The 17,449-nt window shown below is 39.9% G+C and overlaps 1 protein-coding gene across 18 annotated transcripts in view; it reads left to right on the forward strand.

Annotated features, from left to right (window-relative positions):
• sox6 (SRY-box transcription factor 6) overlaps positions 1 to 16,921 on the forward strand; it is a 158,825-nt gene extending 141,904 nt beyond the window's left edge. For 13 of the 18 annotated variants that reach the window (XM_056268736.1, XM_056268734.1, XM_056268737.1 and 10 more), the window contains 4 exons: positions 1,455 to 1,560; positions 8,237 to 8,470; positions 10,424 to 10,640; positions 11,626 to 16,921. In XM_056268736.1, coding sequence (XP_056124711.1) covers positions 1,455 to 1,560; positions 8,237 to 8,470; positions 10,424 to 10,640; positions 11,626 to 11,929 — 861 coding nt within the window. In that variant the 3' untranslated portion in view covers positions 11,930 to 16,921. The remainder of the gene's footprint in view (positions 1 to 1,454; positions 1,561 to 8,236; positions 8,471 to 10,423; positions 10,641 to 11,625) is intronic. The other 5 variants (XM_056268740.1, XM_056268738.1, XM_056268739.1 and 2 more) reach the window with 3 other exon arrangements.
• The last annotated feature ends 528 nt before the right edge of the window (positions 16,922 to 17,449 follow it).

Here is a 17,449-nt window from a genome sequence, read left to right on the forward strand (position 1 = left end):
AAACAAACGAGCAAAACGGCCAAAGCAGCGCGGCTGAAAGATTAATGTGTACGTTGGTATCTGTGTCTGCGTCTGTGGCAGGGGAGCTGTTAGCATTGTGTTGGGAGGCCGCCCGAGTGTCTGTTCAAACTGTGTATGATAGGCATTCTCTAAAGAAAAGACAATTCAAGCACACCTTTTGCCTGAGATTGAATGCACACCCTGGGAGAAGAACAAACGCTTTGGGGCCGACTCACCATAACGCGCTTTGCTTTTACCATCTTCCTGCTCCATTCGGAGGGGGGAGAGATTACTTGTATCATGCCGAGTCAAAGTGTCCATCTCCTCTTCGAGTCTTTAGAGAGAGCGAGACGGGCCTTCACTAATGCCCTGCCGCACTCACGGCAGAACTAGGTCATGTAACAATGGGCCCGAGCAGCGGTCGGCCCTCTTCCTCTGCATAATACATTAAGTCTAATGTGCTGCAACCTTTCAGGAGGACCCCCCAAAAGCTGTTATTTTATTCTGTAAATGCACACGGACATGACATTCAATATTGTCGCACCAGCGAAGAATGACAGGGGTTTATTGTGCATCAAGTGCGACATGATGCCAAGTTTAATCTGAACAGAGAGCAACATGACAAAAGGGAAAACACGGCATGTTCCTCGGAGCATGAGCCTTGAATAAATGATAGACAGGGAGCTCAGGGCGGCAGAGACAGGGGCATGTACTGCAAAGATTAGAGCGGAAAAGAAGAAATAAGCTGAACATTTCACTGGAGGTCCCAGGCTGCATTGTGTGCTCAGGATCTTTCAGTGTGTTGTTTCTAAATCCTTTTTAGCAGAGTGTTCCAGACTCTTATCGGTACAAGTCCCTGCAGATGAAGACAGTAAGAAACTACAGCTGTGATAAAGATGACTTGACATGGGCCCATAAAAATGCGTGCGAAGAGCATGTGTGTCCGGCAGGGTTGTGTGCCTTTCGAGATTGAATTGGTGCCTTGAAATTTCATTCGATTTTAATTCTGCTTCATTAAATCACAATTTTAATTCAGAAATTCGCCTTAAGTGTTTTTATTAGTACTTAGTTTTCATACAGATTTTAGTTTGTGTGTAGTATACATTTAGTGGATATACAGTATATATAGTAATTGTTGTTGTTCTTTTTATTGAAATAATAATTGTAATACTTACTATTGTTGTTGTTGTTATTAATTTACTCATTTTATACATTTATTACATAAATAATTTAACTTTATAGACCATTGTGGAAGAACACATAATTTCCCAATGTTCTAATTAAAACAACAGCAAGTAAAAGCCTCGATTATTAATGAATCTGAAAGATCTGAATAAATACCATTTTCTGTATTAAACATTTTCTCTCATAGTATGCAATGTGGTACATTAAGAGAAACCAATCCTGTAGACAGGAAAGTATATCTGAACACACATTTTCATTCATTTTTGCAGGAGAGGTCTCATTATGACAGCCTTGGCCATCACCTGGGCAAACTAGGCGAGGATGGAAAGATCGGTCACAGAGTCATCGACCTCACCAGGCCAGAGGATTTCGACGGTAAGTAGTGTTTCAAAACATAATGTGACTTCTCACAAATTATGCTCGTTTTGCTTTGTACCCTTGCAAAGCATTTCCATATATCTAATGCTTCTTGCTTGTCGACTACAGTGAGGAATGAGGTCAGGTACAGTTCAGTCACATGATCAAATTCCACAATTGCTCGGCCAGTTTTTAGAGGAAGTTGATGGGGGTAAGATGGGGGTAATGCAGTTTGCACGGCTGTATTTAAAGTTTTTAACAGCTAGTTCGTCATGACAAAGGATTGGGACAATGCTGGGCCTCCTCCAGAACCAGACTCTGTTGCCAGAGCTCATGTTTGATTTGCTGGGTGTGGAGGTGTAAATGCTGATGATAGAACTTAATGACGAGATGTCAGCTCCTTTTGCCACCCTGTTCATAAACAGTGTGCATACTGTATATGCACTAGTGTTTTTCCCATGTATATTTGTATATTGCAATATTTATAACAGTTTTCATGGAAATCTATGCCAAGATATGGAATAATAAAGAATTCAAGTTCCGTGTAATGATAGATATTATAAGGGGACAATCACAATAGATTGGTGGTTGTTGTTGTTGTTGTTGTTGTTGTTGTTGTAAGATGAACAGCCTCTCATATCTCTGTTTATGAGCTTTCTAAAGCATAAATTATTTATTTTGGCTGGGTAAAAATGAAATCTGTAAATAGAGGTTTAGAGATGCAGTTTTTCTGGTCTGGCAGGATCTGCTCTGACCACCAGACCAGAGCAGATTCCCACCAAGAAGCCTATCCCACCCCTCTCAGATCAGTGAGAAAGCTGGGTCCTCCAACACGGTGGGAACCCGTCTCCTGTGGGCTCTGAACCAGGGTTGAGGGCACCCAGCCACCCAAGAGATGCAGAGTCAAAGTCCTAAGTGGAGGTGAAGGAACAGAGAACGTCCCATCAGTTAACTCCCAGTACAGACAGGATTAGAAGGCCACAGAGGTTTCTCATTCCAGTGGACAGGCGCCACTAGAAGTGCTCAGAGCCATCCCCATCTCCATCTTCCCGCAAACACATCGAGATGAAGGATGTGAACGGCATTTTATGATGATACGCCCTACATTAAATAGTCTCTTTTACAAGTAGAATGTGTTTACCCGTTGGGAAACATGAAGTGTTTACTTGTGTGTTTTTGTGTTTAGAGCCTTTTTTGATAGACCAAGTCAAACAAATTGCATTCCTCTCCCTGAACATTTGAGGAATGTAAGCACCGTGTATGCGATACCTACGCTTAAAAAGGCTACACTTTATCCTTTTTGTTCTGTTTATTTGAAACTAGTCTTTGTTTTATTATGCCACTCTGTTCAGAAGCTTTGGGGCTTTGTCAATAAAGCTAGCTATTTTTTAATGCACTTTAAATGATTTATCAGCTGAGTAGGAAACTACCATTTGAGAATTAAATTTCTTGACACTTTAACAGGGCGAATAGACTCATACAGTAACTGCCATCGAGAGCAGAGGAAAATTACTGAGTGGGTCCATAACGGCGGCGTGTTCCCCTGTACGGAGGTCCTGCCTGCTGAAAAGACACGTTATATTGGAAAAGGCTTGGGGTGTAAAACAGCTCTCTGTCACTGCTGCAACTCGCAGAAAGCTTTAGGTTGCTTGAACTAATATTTGTGAAGCATGCAGCAACCAAATTAACAGCTGCCAAAGCTCTAACGAGAGAGAGGCCATTGGAAAATAACGGCGGGGTATGGAAATAGATAGAATTTCCTTCATTTCGCAAAAAGCCACGAGCCACATGCATCAGCTCACCACAAAGTCATTAGGTCTTTTTAAGCTCAGATGAAAAACATTAACTAATACCACAAAAGGCTTTAGTATGGCCCCTTTGTTCATTCACATATGGCTGCGTATGAGTTTTGTTTGCCGAGCGGGTCGGGTCGTGCGTGTGTTTAAACTGTCTCTGTCAGACGGGGGTCTTAGCAGAACAAAGGGTGTGTTGAGTGATTCCAGGGGCAGGAAGTCGAGGTAATATCAGCACACTTTTGAGACAATGCCGGTCAAAATAACAGCTCGACTTGACTAATCTCTGAGCTATGTTAATGCTGAATTATTTATGCATATAGTTAAATGCCTATAAAAACCTGTTATCATAGGTTAGCAATCACAGAAGTCAAAGCAAAGGAACCAAAAGCTCAATCATACATTTGTGTCTGTTAGGCAATCTTTTTGTAAACGTGTATAATAAATGGCATATAATGTTTAAAAAAAACACAGAATATGTGAGGATCTACACTGCTGTTTAAAAGTTTGGGGTCGGTAAAAATGTTTTTGAAAGAAGTTTCTGCATTTATTTGATCAAAAATACTCTAAAAATATTAATTTTTAAAAAAGCTGTGTTATTAACTATTAACAATTATTATATTTAAAAATTTCATTTATTCCTGTGATGGCAAAGCTGAAGTTACTCCAGTCCTTACTCCAGTCTGATTTGGTGGTCAAGAAACATTTCTTATTATTATCAGTTAAAAACAGTTGCTTAATATTTTTGTGGAATATTTTTGTCTTTGAATAGAAAGCTCAAAAGAACAGCATAGTGTAATGAACTGTAAGGTATTTGGGAGTCCATTTATGCCTCAAAGTAAAAAATAAAACAGGTTAATAATATATAATTTTTAATAAGAAAAAAAAGCACTTTATCAGAAAAAGTCACACTGTTAGATAAAGTCACAAGAATGACAAATAAACTTGCAATTTTGAGATGTAATATCTTTTTATTACATCCTATTATTATTACTCTGAGGCACTAATGGGGTGCCAAAAAATATAGTTTTATCACACTTAACATAAATCAGCTCAGAGAAAGATGGAGAACATTTAACGGTAGTGCGCTTTTGTGTGTGGCTGTCTATACAACAAAGAGACCAGACATTCTTGTGTCTGTCTGTGTTTTCCCAGCATTCCCACTGCCAGTCCTTTATCCAGTTTTACTGTCTCTGTAGTCTGCACCTCAGCCCAAGTCTCCTTTACACGTCGGTCTCTACAATAGTGCATTGCAAACAGGAATTTAGCATGGCCCTCTTCAAGACCTTACAACATCCAGGGCGAGATGCATGGGAAACAATAGCACATGCTAACATGCACTAACACGTTGCGCTTTTGTCCATATAAACTTGTTCACACACAGAGAGAGAGCAGAATTCCAAATATCCAGCTGGGTGCAACACAACAATTGGCATGTTAAAGTAGTGGCCTTATATCACATGTAAGTTGTAATGGTTTAATTAGCACAATATGAGTGCTGACATGAATGGGAGAGCTGAGCATTGTGTCATATCTGCCTGTGCGCTGTAAGAGAGACTCCGATTGTCAGCGCTAAATACCTTCACGGAAAGGCGTCTCTTTCTTTATTGGATCGTCCGCAGAGGGCCTGGCAGGTTTGCGTGATTGTTGGTTGTTTCTCCAAGCGGATTCTTGTGTGACAGTCTGTGTGTGTGCCCTCAGAACAAAAGGCTAGCTGCAGCGAGAGCCTGAGAGGCTCAGTCTTTTGGCTCTGTTCCGCGTACCATCGAGTCCGGGCCTGCTGCAGGCAGGTGTGCCGGGCCGCGGGGCCCCTTTCACTCGCACACTTCCTCGTAAGCGCTCTCTCTCTTTCTCTGTAATTCATACAGTCCCCCTCTGCTCTCCCTCCTGTTCACCGGGAGAGACAAATTAAATGGAGATTCTTGTATCGCTCTGTCATGTTGGGCACCGGGTCTCATAAATCACAATAAAGTCGATTAGAAGCCTCCTGCCGTCTCCCCCCCCACACACACACACGCACCTCAGGGGGTCTCCCGTGGCATCCCGAAACATCTGCATTTATTTACACAATAACACACCTAACTAGGTGCTTCCTAAAAGAGCCGCACAGGGGGAAAAAACGTCAATTAATGCTAATTTGTAAATGTCAGAGGCATGTAAGCTTTCTTATTAAACAACAACAAGCTAGAAAAAAAGCAGAGGGTTGTAAATTGCATGTTGTGGATGTGGGGTGACGTCGCGCGAGCCGACCTCGCTGCCAACTCTTTGGCTGCTTTTGATTAAGGCACATCATGATTGCTGTAGGGTGGGGGGCACGGACCACCCGTGTCTGCGAGCGGGGCTCCATGCCAGGGGCTGCCGCTCGTCTCGTCCCGCAGAGCACCGGCACTCTAAGTCGGCTCTCATTCCTGCGGTCCACTCAAATGACTGAGAGCGCTGAGTCTGTGTCTGCTGACGCACTACAGCAACAACAGGGCATGAGATGATTATTACAACCAGCCCCGGTCCCTCTCGCCCTCTCTCAGCGAAACGGAAAAATGGATCCGATCTGCAATTTAAAAGTCCAGCTGCTGGTTTCTTGCATGTAAGCTGCTCACCTCTGCCTATATCTGAATGCATGCCAGTATATAAATTGCTGAATCAGTGTCAGTGGTAAAGTAATGGCACAGGGCGAATCGTAAATTAGAGCCGGCCATCCCCCCGAACAGACAGCGGCGGTCGTGTCTGGGTAAGGTAGCCGAATGCGCGAGCAAGCGTTGGCAAGGTAATGAATGCCTTCATCTGGCCCCGGCAGTCAGCAGATTGCCCAGCGTTGATGGATACTGTCAGCCCTACGCCACACTACATTTCATTGCACAATAAACATGGCTGTCAAAGCCAAACAAAGTGAAATCAATTTATCCTGCACGGTGAGCGCGTGCTAAATGAAATTAATGTACTGTGGGGGGAACGTCGTCGCCGTATAATCCCAACGAAAGGGGCCGAGAGAAGCTGGGACGAGGCAGCTGGCTTGTAGTGCGTTTGGTGGTACAAAGTTGTGGAGAGGGAAGATCAGAGAGAGCCTGACTGATGCACCATGACTGTGTGGAGCCGGGCAGCCAGATAAACAGCAGCCCTTTCTGGATTATTATGATTGTTAAACATGACATGTGTAAATGGATCTTTTGGGCCCTGGGCAAAGCCATTCTGCCCAGCAGGGCCTGGAGGATAGAGCCTCCTGCTGGTTGCCTGAAACTTAGACTTTGTCTCTCTGTCTCTCTCTCTCTCTCTCTCTCTCTCTCTCTCTCTCTCTCTCTCTCTCTCTCTCTCTCTCTCTCTCTCTCTCTCTCTCTCTCTCTCTCTCTCTCTCTCTCTCTCTCTCTCTCTCTCTCTCTCTCTCTCTCTCTCTCTCTCTCTCTCTCTCTCTCTCTCTCTCTCTCTCTCTCAGGGCCCCAGTGTGGCATGAGTGTGTGTGTGTATGTGTGTGAACAGAGAAGGTACCTCTCCAACATTGCCTATTTCCCGCTCCTCCTTTTCTGAGCAGCACACTGCCCTCGGAATAATCTCGGTATCCCGGTGCTTTAGTAGCGGTGCAGTGCCAAGATCCATTACTTAGATGGAGTTTTTATTTTGTTTATCAACACCACTGATAATAGAAATCAAAAGCAGGTATCGTGTGCCAAGACTTGAAGTTTCAGGGTCCTAATGAATACACATCACATGTGGATGATGAAATATTCATGGCTGATTCCAAGCCTTCTTATCCAGTTTTTGGATCATTAAAGATGTATCGTAGCATATGGGAAGGCTTTTTTTTTGTTTGTTTTATTTTTCAAGCCTTATTTATCAACATGTTTTTGTTTGTTGAAATATTCATACAGCTTTTATTTAATTCTTTCACATCTTACATATAAAAGGAAGCAAATGCGCATGCAAACAGAATCATTTTCACTCTGCTGTAAAGTTAAATACAGAAACTGGGGGACACACATGCTGATTGTGAATGGCCTGATTGAGAAGTTACACTCCTTCAAGCCTGTTTGCTCTGTACTGCACTCACACCAGGCCTCATTCACTAACTCTACACACGCATGTGTGAAATGCCAGTGATCATTTTTATACAGACACCTAATTTTGTATTTTTATATACAGGTATCTGTCATATAATTATTTATTTTAATTAGTTTTTATTATTATTATTATTAGTGACCCTACAAAGTCTTTTATATTTTATTTAAAAATATAGCCTAAAATATTTTATCCAAGTAACACAAATATATATATATATATATATATATATATATATATATATATATATATATATATATATATATATATATATATATATATTATATATATTTTATTTACCATCCCAAGTTTAACTGCTGTGTTTAAGTCTGCCTTTTGTCATCCTCTGTCTGTATGTGTTAGCACATTGAAAGCAATCACATGGAGATATATGTTTTGTCAGGACATTGGCACTGGCCCTCTCCCCTAATTTTACCTCCTTTACACAAACACACTTGTGCCACATTTGTTATTCAGAGCATTACCATTATTACTCATAGCAGGAGAAACATTACGACAGCCATCCAGAAATGTACGGCGGTTCAAAAGAAAGAACGCTGCAACCCAGACAAAATATTTAAAAGGCATTATGGTGAGGGTCCTCCTAGTCTGGTTTGAGCTAGTTTTCACTCATCGGGAGTTCCTCGACCAACAATGCCGTCTTGTTCTATGCTCCAAAACATGGGCTTGTCCCATCCAGTTCTGGGATGGGCAGCCTGGAGTATGAGGTACGACTGCAGGCCTCCCTTCTCTGGTTCAGCTCCAGTCACACTGATGTGCTGATGGATGCCCTGCACTACTAGGTTGATTAACGGTTTGCACCCGCTTTCTCCTTCTTGCTCTGGTGTTCCTAGGGTGTAGGGAACTGAATGGCTCTGCAGATAAACCACATCAGTATTATTGTTGGCCAACAGGAGGCGCCAGCACTACCGAGGCACGGGTCTACAGGGAACCCCGGGGAAGGAACAGCAACGAACCTCACATCAAACGGCCCATGAACGCCTTCATGGTCTGGGCCAAAGATGAGCGCCGCAAAATCCTTCAGGCCTTCCCAGACATGCACAACTCCAACATCAGCAAAATCTTGGGTAAGTCAAAGCCCCCCAAATCAATCACGACCAGCAGTCATGGCCTTCTGCGTTAGCCTTTCCGTTTTTCGTTTTGGGATGACGCCATGCTCCATACGAATAAACTGAACTGATGTCTTGGGAACTATTCTAGAGTGCTTCAGAAACTGCTGAAAATGTCTAATGGCTTGTTTTGGATCACACTAATCCAGTAGTCTTTTTTTTTTAACAGCCGTTTAAAGAGTCATTCTACTTACTGAAATGGCTTTACTTTTCTTCAGAGTAACTACTCAAGGAATGATTGTCATTAACTATATGCTTCCATTCAAGCTCTGAAATTATTATTAGCAAAAATCGAAATATCGCAAAAGCAATTGCAAGTAAGCAGAATTTCCATCCCATGTTTTCAAGAAAACAAAATCATCACTTCCAGGAAATTGGAAAATATAAAAATATACATTTTGTTGAGACATGAAGCAGTCACATGGCATTTTCTAAAGTAGAAATTGATCTATAAATGTATTAAGTGTGTTTCTATTGTAGTTTAAGCGCTGGTCTTCTAATGAAAAAAAAAAAAATTATAGCAAGCATAGTTTGCATTTTTGGTTACACTTTATTTTAAGGTGAATTAGTACTGCGTAATATTAATTAACTACATGTACTTACTATAGAGTTACAGTCAGGGTTTGGTTCAGGGTTAGTTACTTGTAATTATGCATAATTTATTGTTACTACTATAGTAAGTACATCTTAAAATAAAGTGTTACCGCATTTTAAAATATTTTATTATTGGTGTTTCCATATTTTTTTTAACGACATGCCAAAATTCACATAAAAAAAAAGATTGATGGAAACATGGCTATTGAGCTGATCTTCTATATATATATATATATATATATATATATATATATAATATATAATATATTCTAATAATGACACTGATGATAGTATCAGCATGAATTAGGACAGCAGAAACACTGAACCTCTGTTGAGGTAAAGGGAGGGTCTGTTTTTACCAAACTGAAACAGCCCACTATTTTGGACCAAAACCAAGACTTACAAAACTAAAATGTAGCTGAATTGCACCATTAAGGGAGAGGGTGAGTGTTATGTTGATTGACTAGATATTTCAGCATGCAATACATCGGACCTTGAATTGCACAACATATGCAAATGAATATTGCCATGCCAGTTTTTCCCCTCTTAGCAATCAATAAACAAGCATCTCAGCATTACCTAGCTAGCTACTAAGCAAAATGTATGTTGTGAATAAGATGTTCAGGCTATTACCACACCTGCCTAATCTTTTGCAAGTAATTCCACACAATTCAATGCATCTCAAACAGACGAGCACAGTTAAACTTGATGGTGTGCTGCCTGCGGGAGCAGCTCAATTAGATGGATTTAGTGGCTGTCACATGGGCAGTGTTTGTCATGAAAAATGACAGGGCTAAATGGGTCTTGTCCCCCAGTCCAGAGAGTCAATAGATCACAGCAACTAAAAGTCCCGTCAGCCAGGACATTCTGAAGGCTGAAGATATTTACTGGCCTGTTGTTTCCACTAATGCAGCAACAGTAACAGTCATGCAGTTACCCTCCATTCACAAAAGCAGTGCTTGCCTCAGAATAATGCAGTTCATGTGTTGCACATTGTGTTTTATGCTGATTTTGTCTCTAAATGTAAAAATACATTTAAATAGCATTCATTTCAGGTATTTCATTCATTTTATTAAAATGTATTGAATTCATTAAAAATATAGTTTTATAATCAAATAAAATGTAGTTATAAAACATAGTCATTCTTTTACTCATTTGATTAAACTCATCATATTATTCATTTTATTAAAATGTATTGAATTTATATATATATATATATATATATATTAGTTTAAAATAAAATAAAATCTAGTCATTCTTTCTCCAAGAAAAAAATCACTCCTGTATCATTCCTAACTTCTCACCTGTGTTCAACAGGATCTCGCTGGAAGTCCATGACGAACCAGGAGAAACAACCGTATTATGAAGAGCAGGCACGGCTCAGCAAGATCCACCTGGAGAAGTATCCCAACTACAAGTACAAGCCCAGGCCCAAGCGCACCTGCATCATCGACGGCAAGAAGCTGCGCATCGGCGAGTACAAGCAGATGATGAGGTCGAGGAGGCAGGAGATGAGGCAGTTCTTCACTGTGGGGTAGGCGCACGGCAGGAACAATCCAAGATGCCCTTAAAACCCTGTAGACTGTTAATAAAGCCAGTTTAGAGCTCACACAATAGGCAGGTAATGATTCCATGCCGTGTGCCAACTCCTGGTGTAAAGCCAGTGACCCTCTAATCAGGTTGATTGGAATAATTCAGGCACTTAGCTCATTTGTCACGTTATATGGCCCTCGCACTTAATTTTAATATACGCTTCAAAGCAAAGTGAGCGTCGCCTTTTGTTGCGCACACGCTCCCTTTGTGATTATATGCTGTGGTAAATTTATTTTTCTGTGGAGGAGGGGAAATGCACTGTATGGCCCTGGGTTGAATCCCATTGACAAAATAGTATTTTCTTTCAGCTGCTTGAAAGTGGTGGTTTATCGCATTTAGACGGTAACAGAGGGCAGCAGGACTCACGTAGCCATTATTTTAGGATATTAGAGTCGAGTATGAATGTAGAGAGGGCTGTAGGGCAGATGTTTGGAGCACAACTCTATAATTTACTGCGTGTGGTGAGTGAAGAAAATGCCTGCTCCAGGTGTTTCCACTTCAACAGCAAGAAATACGAGCGCTGGAGTATCAATCAGCCTGTTAAAGATCAGGAGACTGTGTCTCTACCAACCAATTGGCTTTGTCGCCCTGAAAGAAATGAGTGTCATTTTCACAATCGTTCCCAAATCGTTGTCGCTGATTGGGAATAATTTTTTACAGGGCTACTGCTTGGTCACGTTCCATTCAAGCCTGGGTTTTATACTCCCCAAGCTTTACGCTTTCGACCAGCGTTTGGTTCTGTACATTCTTTCCATTCTCTTATTCCCCGAGACCCTAATTGTTTTCCTTGAGAAGCGTTAAACTTGTCATCCGTCTCTTAAAAGCTGTTAAGCTTCTCTGAGCTTTGTAAAAAGTAAAAGCGCACACTTGCTCTTCATAAGCATAAAACTGTCTTTCTCCCGTGTGTTTCTTCACCTCTGTATCAGGCAGCAGCCACAGACGCAGATCCCCATCACCACCAGCGCAGGTGTCGTTTACCCCGGTGCCATAACCATGGCGACCACTACGCCCTCCCCTCACATGACGTCAGACTGTTCCAGTGCCTCGGCCAGCCCTGAGCCCACCATCCCCGTCATCCAGAGCACCTTCAACATGAAGATGGAACCAGGCACCATGGTGCCTAGTGACCCAGTGAACGGAGAGGACGAGATGGACATGTACGAGGACTTTGAGGACGAGCCCAAATCGGACTACAGCAGTGACACACAGGAGCCGGTCAGTGCCAACTGAGGCCAAGACACCCTGTGAAGAATATCCATTTATTAGAGGGAAGACTGAAGAAGATGAAAAAGAGAACATAACGAACAACAAAAAAAGAAATCGAAAAACTTGTTTCTAATGATACACATTTTGGGAGCCAGCATGCAGATGTGGCTCCTTCAGATTTAACAGCTATTGGTCTTAAACGTTTCTCCGAGTGTGAAACAATTTGATTGTTTTATTTTGGCTTTTTTTATTTTATTATTATTGTTATTTTATTGATTTTTTTTTTCCTTGTGTTTTGATCATGGACAATTTAGGGTATTTCCTACGACATTTTTAAATAATAGGACTTGACAATTGAAACATTTCATATGAATGCATAACTCACAGTCTTACTCAAATTCATATGGATTTACACATGTATTTGTTGAAACCTTTTTTTTGTCCTTTGAAGCGTACATTACTGTTTTAAATGGGGTTCTATATCTCACTCAGGTATGCTGTACCAGCCAACAGCTTGTGAATGTTTTTAATCAGAACTATTTCAAATGAAAAAGACAAAAACACTTCATTTGACATTTCATAATACGATAAAACTGAAGAAGTCCTTACATTTGATGAACCATAGAGGGAAAGCCTAAAACTCCCCATTATTATTGTTGTTATTATTATTATTATTACATTTAAAAAAAAGTCCAGATGTGCCAAACATATCATAAGCTTCCTGCTCTTAAATCTTAAATCTTAAATTTGAAAGTCTTAAGGGAGAGACTGCATGAGTCTTAGACAATCCTTGCAATCTTATCGACAAAGCCCACTTTCTTTTTCTCCTCTCCATTGACTACCACCTTCAAATGCTCAGGAACTAATAGTGTTATAGTTCTCCAGGAGGTTCAATGCAGTGATCATCTGACCACCGGCCTCGTCTAGTTCAGTCTTACCCGCTCGGTTCTTAATCACAGTGATTGTAATCAGGCCAGAATGCCAAGGGGCCAAATGGCATCCAATCTGCAGAATTGGACAGGCAGCGAAAGGCAGCTTTGGTGTATTACAATCACAAATTGCTGTTGTACAATATGTACACGCACATTCTGCTAAAGTCTTTAGCCCCGTTTTCCAGGGCAGCAAGTTTAAAGTCTTTTTTTTTTACACTTAAGTCTTCTGGACATTGTAATTTTAACTGACATAAAATAGTCTTAAAGCTCTTTGGGCTTCTGCAATTTGTTCATCATTAAGTCTTAAGAGAACGTCCAGTTTATTAGGATGTTTTGGCCAGTTATGCAGAGGGTTAAGGAAAAAATTAACTAAACTAATAATGGCACTTATTTTCCAAATTTTCTATATACTGTCTAAGGATACTTGGATTTAACATTGTTTAATTGTATTTGCATTTAAAAAAATATATTCTGAAACGAACAGAAGACTTAGGATCTTGGATCTTTTTTAGCACTTGAAAAAGAAAAAGAAAAAAAGACGACAATTCATAACGAAAAAGCACATTTTTGCTCCTTTGTATTCAGCCCTGCAGCTCTACTAAATTATCCGCTCGTTCCGGCAGTAGAACGGATCTCAGGTTGTTTCCGTGTGGAAGGACAGCCAAGAAGCAGCCAGCGGTCAGGGCCTCTTGTTTTAGACTTTGGCCCTACTGAAAGCTCCTACAGGGTGCGAGTGCCATTCACCTCCACTCACCTGACCTCTGCCCAGCACACACCCTCCCTCAAGGGGCTGCCATCTGGCTCCCGGCATCGGCCCGTGCCCAGGAGAAAGGTGGCGAACAATGGAGACGAGGCCCATGTGGTTTATTGTGCCCTCTCTCCATCAAAGCTCTAGCGAAAGGCCGCGGCCAGAAGCAGCCACGAGGTGCTAGCGAGCAGATGGAACAAGTAGATCAAGCTGTGGGGGATTATTAAAATGACTGACGAGTCGGTATCATCTGAAATACGGCATTATTAATGCATGAGTCCCGCTATTTTGCCTTTGCCCTTGAACCTGTCTGTTTCATTGGTAACCCAGAGATTAGAATAGACAGGAAATGTCACAGCAAGGCTGCTGGTCACTGCATTACCTCCAAAGGTCTAAAAGGTACTGATGACTATTTAGCGCTTACTTCTCCCAGCAGTTGAAGCATTAACTTTTTCTTTTCAGCACCCCTCTTTGAAAAGCATTTACTTAATTCGTAGAAGTTTCGAGCACTTCTTTAGAAGCTTGTATTTGTACCTTTTTATTTTGTTGGTTTCGTTTAAGTTTGTTGTGATTTTTACATAAGGTACAATACTTGGCTGGATGTCCCTTGACATCCGCGTACATTTTTTTTTTTCTTCCCTGCTTACAAGCCAACGTTTATTGTTTAAAGCTGTTATATCTGTTTGCTGGTGGATTGGTTGATTTGTACGTGATTTGTACATATTTCCTTGACCATGCCAAGCCAGTTCTGTAGGCTGGTAGCAGACAAAAGGACTGTTGTTGGGACTGAAACTTGATTGCGCTTGTATAGATTAAAAAAAAAAGAAAAGAAAAGAGAAGAAAAGAAAAGAAAAAAGACTATTTCAATCTCACACGGAGACAATGATTCAAAAGTGTTACAAGCACTGGATATAAATGGTATTTTTTATCAATTCTGACAAATGTGAAGCCGTTGTGCGAGGAAAAAAAAAGAAAAAACCTACATGAACAAGTCACCTGTTTGGACTCATGTGAGCGCGCCTCACAGTTGCCAGATTTGAGTCATTTTTCTCTTGACATATTTTGTTTATTTATGCAAAGACACGTGATGAATGAACACTTTGTTTAAGCTCCAGTGCTGCCTAGGGGAGAAAGAGCAGTATACTCGACGGAGAAGCTTGCGTAGTGACTGAGACACACCGGACTTCAGTAGCACATTTTAATGGTCATGTATGTTTGTGTTGTATATTGTATTTGAAGCTCTCTAGTGCATAGACATTTTATTGTATTTATTAGCCATTTTTGGCTCTAAAAGTGTCAGTAGAACAGAATTAAAGGACAATCAGAGAACAAGAATAAAAACAGTGAAATTTCAAAATGGATTGGAGCTCAAAACAAAGTTTTTTTTTTTATCTCCATCTCATTTTTTTTCTTTTCATTGTAAATATAACATAGGAAAATAGAATTCTATTTTTGTTCATGGATACTTACTGAAGTATAAATTATGTATTTTACTTTTTTTCTTCTCTGTTTGTGTGTGTGTGTGTGTGTTTGTGTGTGTGTGTGTGTGTGTGTGTGTGCTTGGTCATTGTACTTAGAAAAAGAACGAAATCACAAACTGACAATTCACTGTACCTCATGTAGTTGCTGAATTCACATCCCTGTTGATTGAGTAGTATTGGAGAAACAGCTGAGACATCTCACTTCGATGTGTTTCAGTGATGAACCTCGCACTCCATGCTGAATTAACCAGCCATTTGCTATGTTGTTAGTGCACTCTGTAGCAAAGGACAAATCTTGAAATCCATGTACGTAATTTTTTTTTTTTTTTTTTTTTTTTTTTTTACAATTTATTTTCTAAATGTTAAGGTACTTGCTGAAGTTATATAATAATTGGTTGTGTGCCAAATTTGAATGAGAGAACATGTACAGTAATTGTGGGGCATCAGTTGTGGTGTGTCATTCAGTACAGCATTATCTGAAAACATGTGAGTTTCTTAGTGAGCATTTAATCCATTGGGGATGTGCAAATATTTATGGTTTTTTTTATGCTGCACAATGCAGACCCACTCTTTGCATTTGAGGTTTTCATACAATATTTTACTCTGTGTTGCTTCATAGTGTTTAATAGACCATTTCCCATCCAGTCAACAGCAAGTCTAAATGACATTTCTTTTATAATACATAACTGTCACTGCCATATTAATGCAAAGTAGGTACAATAACTGAGGACAACGCTTGGGTGTTTCTACTTATCTTACTGTAATGCTTTTTTTTTTTTGTATTGACTTTTGTGATGTATATTGTGGGATAATTTTTGTTAATTTAATCAGCACAATTCACTGACATGCTGGACTGACATGCTAGCTGCTGTTCAGAAGAGTAAAATGTTGCCGTCAGGGACAACGTATGCTGTTGTCAATGGTATTTTGCTTTTAGATTTCTGTAGTCTCTCAAGCAACACTGTGTGTGGCTCATCTGTCGCTAGGTACACTCTTGTTTTGAATCCTGCTAGCAGCCTGATAACACTTTTCTTTGATTTTGTCTTTTTGTGCGTGCGTGCATGTGTGTGTGTGTGTGTGTGTGTGTGTGTGTGTGTGTGTGTGTGTGTGTGTGTAGAGACCGGTTTCTCAGCAGGTACATAGACCCATGGCAGGTATTATTGTTCGGGCGTTAGAGATGTAGAATAGTATCTGTTGCTGCTTTTGGAGAAAAAAAAAAGTTTTAAGTCTAAAAATGTAAATAGTTTTATCACAATATCTTGTACAGTCCAGTGTAAAGTTTTTAATTGAACTTAAAAAGGTTGCCATCACATTTGTGTTCACATTCTTCTTTTTACAGTACAAAAGACAGCTATTTGCTAAGGATATTATTGTTAAAAAAAAATGAAAAAAGGTACTAAAAATATTTTTGCTTGGCTTTAGTATGTAAACCAGCAAGTCATTGGTTTCCATGTGCAGTATTGACGTGAGGTAAACTAATTAATGCTACAGTTGTATGTCCAGAGACCAGTCTTCTCTGTAATGGTAGTATTATTATATCAAATAAAATAAAGCAGATGAGTGACACATTTTGGTGTATTTAGACACCTTAGTGAATTGTACAAATATCTAGGATGTTCTCCCCACAAGCAGCATTTGGCATATTGTAATGTAACACCATTTCTACAGTATATTCTCAATTCACTGATGTATGATGGCAGATGAGGGTGTTCCTGTCTGTTTGCTTATTTACCTCAAGAGTTCCTCTTTTTCCATAAAAGATAGAGTACACACACGTATGACAAAATCGTCTCACCATCACTCCATCTTTTGTACTGCTGTTGACACTTACAAATTAAAGAGACATTTTGTTTTATTTGTTGTGTGTTGTTGTTTTTTTTTAAATTAGTTATTGGTAGTAAGTTGTAGACATATTTAAAATATTATTTAACCAGAAGTATGTGGAAATTAATTATTTGGAATTAATTTGATGTTGGGAGTTTGTTGTGCTAAGTAGTAAATTAATTTACTTTATGCGCCTTGAGAATAATATGAGCTAGCTGCCATAATAAATGCAATTGCTGAAGTAGAAATGCGATTAAAGAGAATACAAACATTTACATAGTTCTCTGTATTAGCAATAAAGTAAACTGCACACTGCAAACATACATATTATGTGGCAGCCTTGTTAACAGATGCCTTTTTGTTTTCCGTTCACACATTCCACTGACAGGTTACTTAGATGGGCAACAAAGCTAATAATAATTGTTGACCTGATTGTTAGGCCTCTAATTTCTGGCTTTATGCTGCTGCAACAATTCAACTTTAATTAAAATTAAAAAGAGAAAAGAAAATATATAAATTAAAATGTTATATATAGCCTACTAAAATATATATATTTCTA

The sequence above is a fragment of the Rhinichthys klamathensis genome, unplaced genomic scaffold (assembly GCF_029890125.1).
Source record: "Rhinichthys klamathensis goyatoka isolate OS25496 unplaced genomic scaffold, OSU_Roscu_1.1 h1tg000275l_1, whole genome shotgun sequence".
Taxonomy (NCBI): domain Eukaryota; kingdom Metazoa; phylum Chordata; class Actinopteri; order Cypriniformes; family Leuciscidae; genus Rhinichthys; species Rhinichthys klamathensis.